General features: G+C 33.2%; 1 protein-coding gene across 1 annotated transcript; it reads left to right on the top strand.

Moving 5' to 3' along the window:
* Positions 1-2727: 2727 nt before the first annotated feature.
* LOC18427218 (Tetratricopeptide repeat (TPR)-like superfamily protein) lies at positions 2728-14456 on the top strand. The gene is made up of 7 exons (XM_006836272.4): positions 2728-2946; positions 3627-3939; positions 4795-5085; positions 5442-5690; positions 13104-13228; positions 13464-13562; positions 13662-14456. Exons 1-7 carry the CDS (start codon positions 2897-2899, stop codon positions 14248-14250), a joined length of 1716 nt encoding a protein of 571 aa, XP_006836335.3. The 5' UTR covers positions 2728-2896; the 3' UTR covers positions 14251-14456.
* The last annotated feature ends 211 nt before the right edge of the window (positions 14457-14667 follow it).

Below are 14667 nucleotides of genomic sequence, written 5' to 3'. Positions count from 1 at the left end.
TCATTCAAGTAGAGAAAAACGATGCTATAACTTTTGAATCACTATCGAATCACCCCTATATATGGGGCGGTCCGATATTTGGAACATCAAACTTCCTTAAAACTTGCAAAAAAAAAAAAAAAAAAAAGAACAAAAAAAAAAAAAGTTTAACATTGAAAAAAAAGATAATACAAAAAAAAAGAAAGAGATGGGAGTAAAATTAGAGAAATTTTAGACCATACACAAACTCCATAAATTATTTCCAGTCTGGACATTGCAAAAATTACGTGAGGACCATAAAACGAATGCAGAAATGCCATAGGGGTCATATTTGTAAACTTTTATAGTTAAGTCATTTTTCTTGTTTTTATTTCAATTTAGCCTCAACGTGATGTTGCAAAAATTGAACTTCTTTTATTTTTTATTTCTTGTTTTTATAAATTCTAGAGCAGTGCAATGCTCCACCGCTTCATTTTCAAATATAGACCGATCCAATATTGGAACAATGGTCTGCACCACATTGAGAATTTTTGTTAAGTATAAAATAGTTTGATATCTCCAATATACTTAGATTAGACTACATTGAGGCTTTTATGCCCAAACTCCTTCGGCCGTTTGATTTTCAATTTGGAAAGATTGAACAACACTTAAAACAACAAAAAAACAGCGGTCCGATGTTGGAGCCATCACACTATTCTATACCTTAAAAATACTTAAAGTACGAGGACTCCGGTGTTGGAGAAATCACACCACCCCATATCTAAAATATTTGTAAGTATGGAGTGGTTCGATGATCCCAGGAGCATCCCTGTACCAAAGTCCATGATTCAGACATGTAATTCGAATAGAACCCAAGCCAGGGAGCAAAATAACTTTTTGGGCAAAATAAGAAAAACAAATGGCATCCTTTTTTTTTCTTTTGAAAATCTCGATTTTACGTTTCAATTGTTAATTTTTATATAAAAAAGATTCTTATCAATCTTTAGATCATTATTGATCAATGGAGGAACAAGAATATGATTTTGGTTCGATAAGATACCAAAGTGGATGATTGACTCATTCCATACTAGGAATAATCGCGGGAAATTATTTGAGAACACGATTTCTTATTTCTCAATGATATCCCACGATCGCGACAATTGGCTGAATCCCGTGAAACCCCAAAGCCAATGATTCAGATATGCAATTCGAATAGAATTCAAGAGGCAAAATTAAAATTTAAAAAAAAAACCAAATTTTTTTTACATATTATGGGCCATGCAATTATTTAAAGGGTGCAGTTGGCATACAAATGCATCCGTAGCTATAGAGGTAAGGTGCACCTTCAAATTTTATCATGTTATATAATTTTGATGTAAAATATTCTTGAGATTATCTCAAAATCTATTTTTATATCTAATTATCAAATTTTAAATTTTGAAAATGATTAAAATCAAGTAGATCCATAAACATATGAAAATCTTGAAAATAGATGGTGTAGATAATATGTTGTAAAATGCGCTATTTTTTATACTTAAAATCTCTTTAGTTTACAGGGTCGTACATCTCGATGTCGAGATGATCAATCAAAAGGTTTTTCTACATTAAAACTATGTTTTCTTATGGATTTTTGTGGTGCATCCGCAGCTGTAAAAGTAATGTTGCAACCTTATATAAACTTTTTCCTTATTCAAAATTTGTCATTCCGGTGGGAACACAATTTTTCCTCTCTCGAAGGAAAAGTGTAGCGTGCATCAGGGGATGCAATTCTACAAATACGTTCCTTGTGTACCTTAACATCCATCTCAAGGAGGATGTAAAAAGGTGTTCGCCCACCAAAACCTACAAATTAATAATCTGAAAAAATGCATCAAAATTATTATTTTTTAGTTTTAAAATTGATTTTTTTATTCAGCACATTATGGATTGTCAACCCTTTAAAATTGTTGTACCAAAATTCATCTACAACTAGATGAGTGGACAAATTCATGAAAACCTTGTGAAATAAGAAATGTTTATATAAGGTTGCAACCTCATGCTAAAGGTGTACCCTATGCAGCTCTTTCTTTTATTGCAACCTTTTTTTCTCTCTCTTAAATTTTAATATCTCTAGATGAAAGGGTATTACTATAAAAAATATAGGAAAAGTAATATGGGATGGTTTATAAAGAGAGTATTTATTTTTCTACATGGAGTTCATAATCATTATCACTTATTAGATGTCAAATTTAATGACTTGAGATGAGTCACGAAGTCTGAGAATTTTTTTGGGATTTTATATTTATTCAATGACACTCTTACAACTACATGTTTTGAAATTTAAGGAACAAGAATGATTGTGACCTCCATTTACAAAATATAAAAGGTATGGTTTGTATAAGGTTACAACATTAAACAATTAAATTAAGATGTACCTTGAAATTTTATCATAAATAAAATTCTGGTGTCAAATTTCTTAAGATGATTTGAGAAACAATATTTACCTTTAATTATAAAATTTTAATCTCCAAAAATGGTTCAGATCAAGTAGATCAATAAATACTAAAAAATAGTGAAAATGGATGGTCAAGTTATAAGATATATTTTTTAGAGCTTAAAATATATTTTTTTTTTATATTCAACTTTTTATAGTAATTCATCTCGATGTAGTGATGATCGATTAAAGAATTTTTTCGATATTTTTATGATGAATTTACTAGTCCACCTTAATTTTATATTTTAAGGTTGCAACCTTATATAAACTTTTTCACTTTTTCATATAGCCTCTTTGCAGACGATCCCAAAAGGTGTGCCCCCTTCTATGTGCTTTTGATAAGGCAGGCAGAGTGTGTTTTGCTCGTGTCCTATGTCTTCCCACACTTGGTACTGAAAAACCATGGAGCCTCCTCATTCTCTCACTACTTAGAGCTTATTTTCTCTCTCTTATTTGCTAGAGGAGATGGATGCCCTCAAAATGCAGTCTTGGATATCTCTCTCATCCAATCTGAGGTAAGACACTCCCATCGAATTTTTACTTTCCCTCTGAATTTTCTCGTTTTTCTCTGCCTATGCTGAGCCATCCTCCTGAATTCCCCTCTCTCTCTTTCTCTCTCTGCTCCTTTGGTTTTACTCTCGTTTTGTGGCTTGTGTGATTCATTCCCAGGTTCGCTGTTCCTCTGTACTTATCACTGGTTTTCTCTCAATTCATAATACTTAGCTTTACTTTTGTTGCTTTTTTGCAGACATTACTGTGTTTTTTCTGATATAATTTTCATAAATTTACATGGGTGCTGCTGTTTCTCTCACTACAAATCGCTTCTCTCTCTTTTTTTTTTTTTTCCTGAAATGGGGTTTTCTACCCTTCTCTTCGGCAACACACTGCCACACCTTAACTTTTCGAATGCATTTCCTCTTTTATGAGTTTGGGTTTGGCTGCTTGTGTAGAAACCCAATTCAAATGCCTTCAAAATTCAGAATATATGCAGCTGTTTGGGTGGTGGTTGTGTTTTTCCCTCCTCTTTTTGTAACAATTCGAAAGAAGGTTCGATTTTCAGTTCAATTTGGGCTGGTGACATTCTACATGGGTCTGTTTCTTCAAGGAAAGAAAAAAACAGAAAAAAAAACCATGATTGGAGTTCTTCTTAAGGTTTTGTTTGATTCTTAATATGGCATTTGCTTATTTTTATCAGGAAGCCAAGACCTAATGGAACTCCCTTCCTCCACCAAATTGAAACCTCTAAAAGAAGAGAGGTGGTTTGCCTTGGGATGTTAGCACCAAGAAAGTTTATGCAAAGGAGGAGAAAAATAGAAGTTTTTAAGGATGAGGCAGATGAGGCCGACCAGAAGAATTGGAGGAAAGTGATGCGAGACATTGAGGAGTCAGGTTCAGCTGTCTCAGTTCTCCGAAACCAAAGGTCGAGAGGTCAAGCTTTGCCGAAAGACCTGGTTTTGGGCACTCTAATGAGATTCAAGCAGCTTAAGAAATGGGACCTTGTCAGTGAGGTGCTCTCTCTCTCTCTCTCACACACACACAAACACACACGCACACACACATACACACACACACGCATGCTCAGCGCGTGCACAGGCAAGTCTACAAAGAAATTAAGGTGAATATTAGTTGAATTTCCATTTGTTCCATTTAAGAAAGGATGCAGTTTCAATAAGGCCTAGGCTTTATGAAAACAAGGTAAAGTTTCGCCTCGAATCCTCATCCAGAAATGCTTTGGGCATTGGAAATATCATGATGGCTCTAAAATTGATTTTTTTGGGGCGAAATGAATGGTCTAGATAATGTGTTACAATATACATTATTTTTAGGGCTTGAGATCCTAATTTTCTTTCACAACCATAATGGTAGAGGCCGAGATGATTGATTTGAAGGTTTTCCAACGCCAAAACTTTACTTATCTTGATACGGTATCAAAACATGTTCCTTTAAGAAAAATTAGCAGTTCAATGTATGCATTATTACGTTATTCCCCATTTTTTTTGGTGTTTCAGATCTCTAAGTAATCACCATGGCTATTCTTTTTGATAAATCACTGGAGAATTTGTGATAGTTAGTATAGTCTGATTTTCACTTCCATTTAGACTTTGTACCAAGATCAGTGAAATTAACTGTCCATGTATTTAATTACTTGGAAATTGTTTTCTTTGTCTTCCGTATCTTGCCTTTGATCTGGGTTTAAGCTTTTTTGGGGGTAATTGGAATTTGTCCCTGATATATATGTACTGGCTTGGTGGTTCATTTTATTGTCATTTGAGCATTTTATACAGACTCTTTATCTTGATTTTTGTATGGACATGGTTTGTGTTTTAAAATTCATAACATTTGAACCCTTCTTTCTATGTTAGATTTTGGAATGGCTAAGGTGCCAACATTGGTGGGACTTCAATGAGATGGATTTCCTAATGCTTATTACAGCTTATGGAAAACTTAGGGATTTCAATAAAGCCGAGAGGGTCTTAAGATATATGAACAAGAAGGGATATCCTCCCAATGTGGGCTCTCACACCGCCGTTATGGAAGCATATGGGAGAGCTGGTCAATACAACAAGGCAGAAGCCATATTTCGAAGAATGCAATCTTCTGGCCCTGAACCCTCAGCCTTGACATATCAAATAATACTCAAGACTTTTGTTGATGTATGTATGCTTGTCTTTGTACCAATACTCACTCTTTATCTTTCCTCAGGAATTTTATAATCACCTATATGACTTTTTTTTCCTTCTGTGAGAGCCCATATATTATTCTTAATTGTAATGAAGTATAAATTGCTATTTATTAGCAGAATATCTTTGATTAATTTTTCTATGGGCTTTCAAGTTTAACTTTGGAATTACACCCCCACATACTTACAAGCTTGGCCTCACTAAGTGTGAGGCCGAATGATCTTTTCAACTTTCTGTGATCCCTCCTTACTTTTTCTATGGTGCTTTTGAGGTTTTGGTTCTATATGGTATATCTTCTAATTAAATAGCCTGTGAATGGGATGTCGTAGGCTGGGAAGTTCAAAGAGGCGGAGGAGATCTTTAATAGCCTTCTGGACAATGAGAATGCACCACTGAAGCCTGATCAAAAAATGTACCACATGATGATTTTCATGTATCGGAAAGCAGGAAACTATGAGCAAGCTCGTAAATTATTTGCAGACATGGGTGCTAAAGGAATGACACAATCTACTGTTACTTTTAACAGTTTAATGTCCTTTGAGACCAATTTCAAGGAGGCTTCGAATACATATGACCAGGTAATATATGGCTGAACGCACTCTCTGTCTCTCTCTCTCTCTCTCTCAAGAGTGTGTGGGCTCTCCCTCTCCTTCTCTCCTGCTCCCTCCATCCCTCCATCCCTCCCTCCCTCATTCCCTCCTTACATATATAAATATGTGTGCGGGTGTTCATTGTCAATTTCATGCAGGATTGCTACCTTTCCTATAGCATGCTACAGCTCAGTGCAGCTAATACATGTATCAACCAGATCTTTCGTTCTCATTGTTGATATGAGAATAATTGATAGGCTTTCATGTTGTTTGCCATTGTTTTTTTTGCAATGCAAATCTATAATCTTCTCTCCTGTAATTGTTCTCTGAACATATATTCTATTATGGTACTAGAACCAGTTTGAGTGTTGGGTTTTATTTTGCCTATCCAATATGCCTTTTGCTCCAATATCACTTCACTCTTGATTTACCGATCTATCTCTAAGTTATTTGTCTATGGAAGGCGCTTTATTGTCTCAAGCAAGCTCCATAGACTTGGTTGATCAGTTTCTTCTCATGAACTGCCAAAAGGGGTTAATTGTCTCAACGTTTTTAAGAACAATAGGTTCTGATGAATCATCCAGGCTAGCTTTCTTATTTCTTTGAGCTTGTAGCTCTTCACTACAATTACGTTATCCTCACCATTCAATGGCAATACGTATGCATCTTGTGTTCAACTTACAAATAATGAGGTGATTGATACACTTCTCAAGCTGAATGTTCAGCATGAACAGAGTATGGTCTACCCTTTCTGATACACTATGTATACAAGTGTTTGTTTTGTAGTGTTGTGTCGCTATCTCAAAGAATGGATGTCTCTTATGCAAGTCATGTAATCAGTTCCTTCAGTCACCTCAGATATCTCTCTTAATGGTTGTCTTCTTATCATGTCATGCATATGTCAATGCATGACATAAGAGCTTCCTGTGTTGTTCTCTTAGGGCCTGTTTGGGTACCTGGATTGGACTCTCCAGGGTAAGGCTATTCAGGTATTGGGCCCTTATCCCTTGTTTGGGTAATACAATCCTGCGTGGATAGCTGAATCCCGGATAGTGGCCGATCTATATTTTTGGGCCAAAAACGTGGAGGATGCTATTCCACCAAAATGGGTGAATAGGGCCATCCACGGTTTTTTGGATTGGCCAATCCCCGTCGGACCCGAAATTTTACAATTCATTCAAGTTAATTTGGAACATTAAAGTCCACGAATCACAAAGACATCTTACTTAAATATAAAATTATATATTACATATTTATATTTATGTTATTAATATATATTTTACATATAATATAATAAATATTTATATTATCTATAATAAAATATATATTAATAACATAAATATAAATATGTAATATATATACCATAATATAATCTGTAATATAATGTATTTTGTATTATTTATTAATATATATTTCTCCACCTCCTAAAGAGAAAGTAGTTTTGTTATATAATATAATATAATATTTTTATAATATAATATATAATATCATATACGATACAAGTAATATATAGATTATATATAATGTATATAACATGTATATTATATATAGTAATATATATATTATGGATATATATTATATTATACATAATATACAATATTATATTATATATCAATATATAATATTATATTATATATCAATATATATGATATATAATATATAATTATATAACATATAGTAGTATATAAATACATATATTATATAAGGGTGCGGTTTGTATAGAGCCTAGGCTCTAACAATCAAATTAGAGCCTACCTTCAAATAGTGTCGAGAAATGTAGTTTCAATACTGGAAATCTTTGTAATAGCCTTAAAATATATTTTCATATTTATTTATAAATTTTAAAGATTTAAGAATAGTGTAGATCGACAGATCTATGAAAACTTGAAAATATTGAAAATTGACGTTCCAAAAATGCGCTACAAAATACGCTATTTCCAAAACTTGAAATCCATTTTTTTCTCATTTCTATGCATCTTGATGTCGAGATGATCAATTTGAAGATATTTGGGCATCAAAACAACCTCTTCTAATGAAAATTTTGAAGTAGGCTTCAATTTGATTGTTTAGAGCCTGAGCTCTATATAAACATTTCCGATTATATAATACAATTACATTAATAAAATAAATATAGATATAATAAAATATAATTTATATATAATATAATTTATATTATAGTATACTTTATACATCATATTTTATTATATATTTATATAATATGTATAATACATTTATGTATTATACTATAATATTATATATTTCCTCCATGTTATATATATATATTATATATAATATGTATGTACTAATTGTATAATATATACTATAGTATATAAATATCATATATTACATATATTATACATAATAAATATATATTAAAAATTATGCAATTACATTAATAAATAAATATAATATAATATAAAATGTATTATATATAATTTATATTATAGTATATTATTTATAATTTATATTATAGTATATTATATATAATTTTATATCATAGTATATTAAATACATCATATTTTATTATATATTTATATAACATGTATAATATACATTATGCTATAATATTATATATTTCCTCTATGTTATATATATTATATATAATATATATACTAATTGTATAATATATGGGAAAAGTTTATATAGAGCCGAGGCTCTAAACAATCAAATTTGAGCCTACCTCAAAAAGTTCACTAGAAGAGGTTGTTTTGATGCCTAAATATCTTCAAATTGATTATCTTGACATCAAGATGCATGGACATGAGAAAAAAATAGATTTCAAGTTTTGGAAATAGTGTATTTTGTGACGCATTTTAAGACCGTCAATTTTCAAGTTTTCATAGATCTGTCGATCTACACTATTTTTGAAGCTTTGAACTTTATAAATAAATATGAACATATATTTTAAGGCTATCACAAAGATTTCCAATTATGAAACCACATTTCTCGACACTATTTGAAGGGAGGCTCTAATTTGATTGTTTAGAGCCTATGCTCTATACAAACCACGCCCATAATATATACTATAGTATATAAATATCATATATTACATATATTAAAAATAAAACAATTACATTGATAAAATAAATATAAATATATAACACATATAATATGATACAAATTATAATATATATATATATATATTATATAATATACTATTATATATTTATCTTATAATGTATTATTGTACTATTTTGTATTATTGTTCTATAGTATATACATTATATAATATAATTTATAAAATATTTATAACATATTTATGTATTATACTATAATATTATATATTTCCTCTAATGTTATAAACTATAGTATCATATAAAATAATATATTATATATATAGAATATTATTAATATATAAATAATAAAATATTATTTATAAATTATATATTAATTATTATTGCATTATAATTTATATATTAAGTATATAATTTATATGTAAATAAAATATTATAATAATATATGAAAAATTGTTTCATGCAGGCTGGACCACATTTCTACATATGCGGTCCAAAAGTGTAAAGCATAGAAACTAACACTCCAAATGTTTTCTTAATAAAATTATTATTTCTAGATTTTAAAATTTATGTATTTTTCATATTCACGATCTCCATGTTAGAGATTACATGTCCTTAAAAATTAAGTCCAAAAATCCATCTCAAAAAAGATTTTCTACATATACAGTCCAGAAGTGTAAAGCATCCCTCTTAAAGATGGATGCAAGTAGGTGGTCCATCTAAAAACAATAGAAACTAACAGTCCAAATGTTTTCTTAATAAAATTATTATTTCTAGCTTTTAAAATTTATTTATTTTTCATATTCATGATCTCCATGATAGAGATTACATGTTCTTAAAAATTAAGTCCAAAAATCCATCTCAAAAAAATATTTTTAAGAGGCTTTCTACATGTGCAGGCTTGGCCCACATGCTAACCAGGTCCATAATATATTATATTATAAATTATGAATAGTGAATGGTGAATATTGTGTCCACATGTGAAAACAAGTGCACAGGGAATGTTTCCCCACCTCAATAGGTGTTTTATTTTACAATGGATTAGACCATTTCATGGTAAAAGTTTTTACCATGGTATTTTATTTGCATATGCATTTGTACGAACCTAACGTATTAAATGCGATTTACATATGTAAATATTTCTCAAGGAATACTTTATGCACAAACCAAACGTACCCTCCTAATAGAATCTTTGGAATGTAGGATATCTATACATCAGGATACAATGAAAGGAATACGAAAAAAAATAAGGATTGCATCTTAGTTAAGAAATAATATTGAAGTTTGGAATCAATGGGAGAAGTTAATCAGTATAAAATTAAATGTAGGGTAATAACATAAAAATTGCAATTGAATATCCATGGATTCACATCTTCCAAGCAATCCAAATAGTGGACATGCATATTCCATATTTCTTATTAGATGCTATCCAAACGGCAGACACCCCTATCCCAGGGACAGACCAATTCTAGGATAACCCAATTCCAGGAGAAGCCTATTCCCAGGATAGGCTTCTCCAGGTACCAATGTTCGCAAAATCGAACCGGAACGATTAACTGGACAAGGGCCCGGAAGTGATTTAACCGGCCTAACCGGTAAACCGGCTGATTCAACCGCTCTAACCGGGCAAGTTCAGAACAATAAAAAAAGTGTTGAAAAAAATAGAAAAGATACAAAAAAAATCCTACTAAAATATGAAAAGCATATAAAGAATGTGATTGAAACAAAACACACTCAAATGAAGTTGAAAATTAATGAAAAAAATGGATTTTAACGAATCTATTTGTGCTTAGGGGTATTTTTAAAATTTTTTGAAAAAGATGGGAAATATAAAAGTGAGTGTTAATGCCCAAAACAATTTTTAATCTTTACCATAATGTAAAGAATATTAAAATAGTGTTACCAACTCTTTTTTTTTAAAAGAAAATGAAGAAAAAATTAAGTTATATATAATATAGGCCCTTCTTTTTGTCAACCAAGTAGTAAATGGCGTATTGGTTAATGCGCCTAATATTAAAGGGCCTCTTTATAAGAGGTTTCTAGTTCGATTCCGGTGGGCAGGTAATTTTTTTGAACTCTTTTGAAGAACTCTTTTGAAGTCCAACGAAATGAAGTCTTAAAAAAAAAAAGCGGCGGAATTGAACCGTGATTGAGATAAAACTTAATCGTCAAAGTTAACCAGTAAACCATTCTGATATATCTGATATGAATTTGAAGTAGTATTCTATTTAAAGTTTAAAATACCGGTTGATGACCAAAACTGCCCAAAGCCGAAACCGGCCAATGGCTGGTTTCGATCTAACCGGGCGGTTAGCGATTAGATTGGCCGGTTTTGCGAACACTGCCAAGTACCCAAACGGGCCCTTAAGATCTTCACTTGACAGCCTATGCATATTTTGATTGGACAACAACCCAGATAGAAGGGAATCCACAACGCGGTACTGTCATTTATTGTCAGATTCACTTGTTTCTTGGTTATCAAGAAAAGAATAATAAGTCCAATCCCAAGATGGGGTATAGATCCTTGTCAGCTGCCTCTAGAGAGCTTGTGTGGCCCCAAGCTTTAGGTCCATCTAGTGTTTGAGTTTCTAGCTTTTAGATCTTCATGAGAGAGATAAATGTGCTATTCTTATCGCCTCACATCTTGAATGACAAATGAAACTCATGTCGGTAATTTGTGCTTCATTTTGAGACAGACCAGTTTTACTGGTATCATATTTTTCAGAATAAATAGCTGACATGTTTATCAAGTCTCTAACCATATCCATAATAGGCATAATTACCTTGTGAATAAACTGTCTTGCATCTACGGATGCTTATGTATGAGGGTGGGTGTCATGAGCACTTGCATATATGTTGCATCTGTAATCAGGGGCAGTTTGGCTCATCATCATCATCATAGCTTTTTTCCAATTAATTAGGGTCAGCTACAAGAATCTTGGTCCGCCATTTTGCTCTATTAAAGGCCATACCCTCAGTGAGGCCATAAGCCCTCAAATGTTTTCAGACTACTTCCAACCATGTCCTTTTAGGTCTACCCCTTGCCGTTTTCAGTCCTTCCACTTGAATTAACTCGCACCTCCTAACAGGTGTTTTACTTGGTCGGTGCCACACATGGCCAGCCTACCTAAGCCTACTCTCTCTTATCTTATCTCCTATTGGTGCCACACCTAAATTCTCTCGAATGGATTCATTTCGAATTCTATCCCTTCTTCTCTTACCACTCATCCATCTCGATATCGTCATCTTTGCTACACTCATTCTCTGGGTTTATTGTTTTTTGTCCGCCCAACATTTCGCCCCATAGAGCAAAGCCGGTCTCACAACTGTGCTATAGAACTTGCCCTTCAGCTTCATTGGTATGCGGCGATCACATAAAATTCCAATTGCATATCTCCACTCCGCCCACCCAACTCTAATTCTATGTGCGACATCTTCCTCGATATCTCCATTTTCCTGGATTATCGACCCAAGATATTGAAAGTGCAGTCTTTTTTGTACTTCCTGGCCGTTAGTCTTAACTACTTCCTCGTCTCTACTCCTATTATTACTAAACTTGCATTCCATATACTCTGTCTTAGTCCAGCTAATTTTAAGACCTTTGGATTTTAGAGTATCCCTCCAAAGTTCTAACTTTGTGTTGATGTTGTTTCGAGTCTCATCGATCAAAACTATGCAATTTGCGAACAACATGCACCACAGTACCTCATCCTGTAGGTGCCTAGTTAAATCGTCCATAACTAAGACAAAGGGATACGGGCTCAATGCTCACCCTTGATGTCGACCTATTGTTACTGAAAACTCACTCATCTCTCCACCAGTTGTTCGTATACTAGTTAGCGCTTCATCGTACATATTTTTCACCAAGCAATGTCGTGTCTAGAGACTCCTTTCTTTTCTGACACCCGCCAAATCAAATCTCGAGGTATTCTATCATAAGCTTTCTCTAGATAAATAAAGACCATGTGGAGGTTTTGTCCCTTTGCCCTAAATCAGGAGCGGATTGGCTATCATTCTTAATTGCTTTGTGTGTGAAGTGTGGAACTTATATGGGGCATCTTAAGCATTTTGGGCTTATGTACCAATATAAGGGAAAAAAGATCAAGGCTTCAACACATTCACAAAAAACAAAATAACGTGCTGTAAAATTGTGATCCATCAATCCTAGTCATGCTTAATTATGGATTTACTGCCATTTCACTAGTTTTCCTGGTAATGTTCTATTGACACATCCTAGTAATGCTTTTTTGTGGTTAACAAGTATATCCTTATATCTTTTTAGATGCATATCTATGAATAGCCACTAATGTTTTATTGAGATATTTTGATTTATTGCTTAGAGTAAGAATTCATGGCCTAATTCTTAAGTAAAATATGTGACCATCAGATGCAAAGAGCTGGCCTTCAGCCTGATGTTGCAAGTTATTCACTGCTGATAAGTACTTATGCAAAGGCCAGAAGGGAAGATGAAGCACTTGCGGTATTTGAGGAGATGTTGGATGCCGGTGTGAGGTTGGTAGTTCTATAGTTTTATTAGTTTGTTAGTTATTTGTATTTTGTTTTTAATTTCTGATTGATTGGCTGTTTTCTCTCTCTCTCTCTCTCTAAATTTGTCTTGGTGTGCATGTGTTGGTAGATAGAATAGATGATGTGTGTGTTAGAGAGAGAGAGTGAGAGAGAGAGAGAGAGATTTTACGATTTTGCACCTGATTGAAATGTTACCATTTGTCCATTGTTATCTTCTCAGGCCCACTCGTAAAGCATATAATATTCTACTTGACGCATTCGCCTTAACTGGGATGGTAGAGGAGGCTAGGACTGCGTTCAAAAGCATGAGAAGAGACAAGTAATCTTTTCTTCTCATTTCATCTCTGTTTTGGGTGGGCATCAATCCATGATTGTTTGACCCTATTGCTTCTCTCTCTCTCTCTCTCTCTCTCTCTAGGTGCCACCCTGATCTATGTTCGTATACCACCATGTTAGCTGCATATGTGAATGCATCTGATATGGACGGAGCAGAGAAGTTCTTTGTGAGAATGAAGAGAGATGGTTTTGAGCCCAACGTCGTGACATATGGTACACTCATGAAAGGTTATGCCAAAGTGAACAATCTAGAGAAGATGATGGGTATATATGATGAGATGAGGATGCATGGGATCAAGGCAAATGTGACAATCTTTACAATTCTCATGGATGCTCATGGCAAGCAAGATTTTGGAAGTGGTATTGTTTGGTACAAGGAGATGCAGTCCAATGGGTGCATGCCTGACCAAAAAGCAAAGAATATCCTCTTGTCTCTGGCAAAAACACCAGAGGAACAAAAGGAAGCGAAGGAACTGATGAGTGATGCCATGAAAGAACACGTGGATGGAACGGTTAATGAATTGCATCTTGTGTCGGATGATGATGATGATGATGATAATGGCAATGGTGATGGTGGTGGTGATGATGATGGCGATGATGATGACGACGACGACGACATTGCAGCAGAATATCCTTTTGTGGGAGTCTTTGAAAAAGTTTCACAAGAATAGAGGCAACAACTTTCCATAGTTCCTGTTGATGCTAAAAGGCGAGAATCTCTATGGTATAGCAGAGCTTGATTTGAACTAGTTTCCATGTAACATAGTCACAAACTGATTTTCCTGAGGGAAAAGTTTATATAGAGCCGAGGCTCTAAACAATCAAATTTGTGCCTACCTCAAAAAGTTCACTAGAGGAGATTGTTTTGATGCCCAAATATCTTCAAATTGACATCTCGACATCAAGATATATGGACATGATAAAAAAAAATGGATTTCAAGTTTTGGAAATAGTGTATTTTATAACGCATTTTTAGACCGTCAATTTTCAAGATTTCATAGATTTGTCGATCTATACTATTTTTGAAGCTTTGAACTTTATAAATAAATATGAAAATATATTTTAAGGCTATCACAAAGATTTCCAGT

The sequence above is a fragment of the Amborella trichopoda genome, chromosome 2 (genome assembly GCF_054954075.1).
Source record: "Amborella trichopoda isolate Santa Cruz 75 chromosome 2, AtrichopodaSantaCruz75HAP2 v2.0, whole genome shotgun sequence".
Classification (NCBI taxonomy): Eukaryota; Viridiplantae; Streptophyta; class Magnoliopsida; order Amborellales; family Amborellaceae; genus Amborella; species Amborella trichopoda.
The sequence above is the reverse complement of the archived record's forward strand: the minus strand, read 5'-3'. Positions and strand labels throughout refer to the sequence as shown.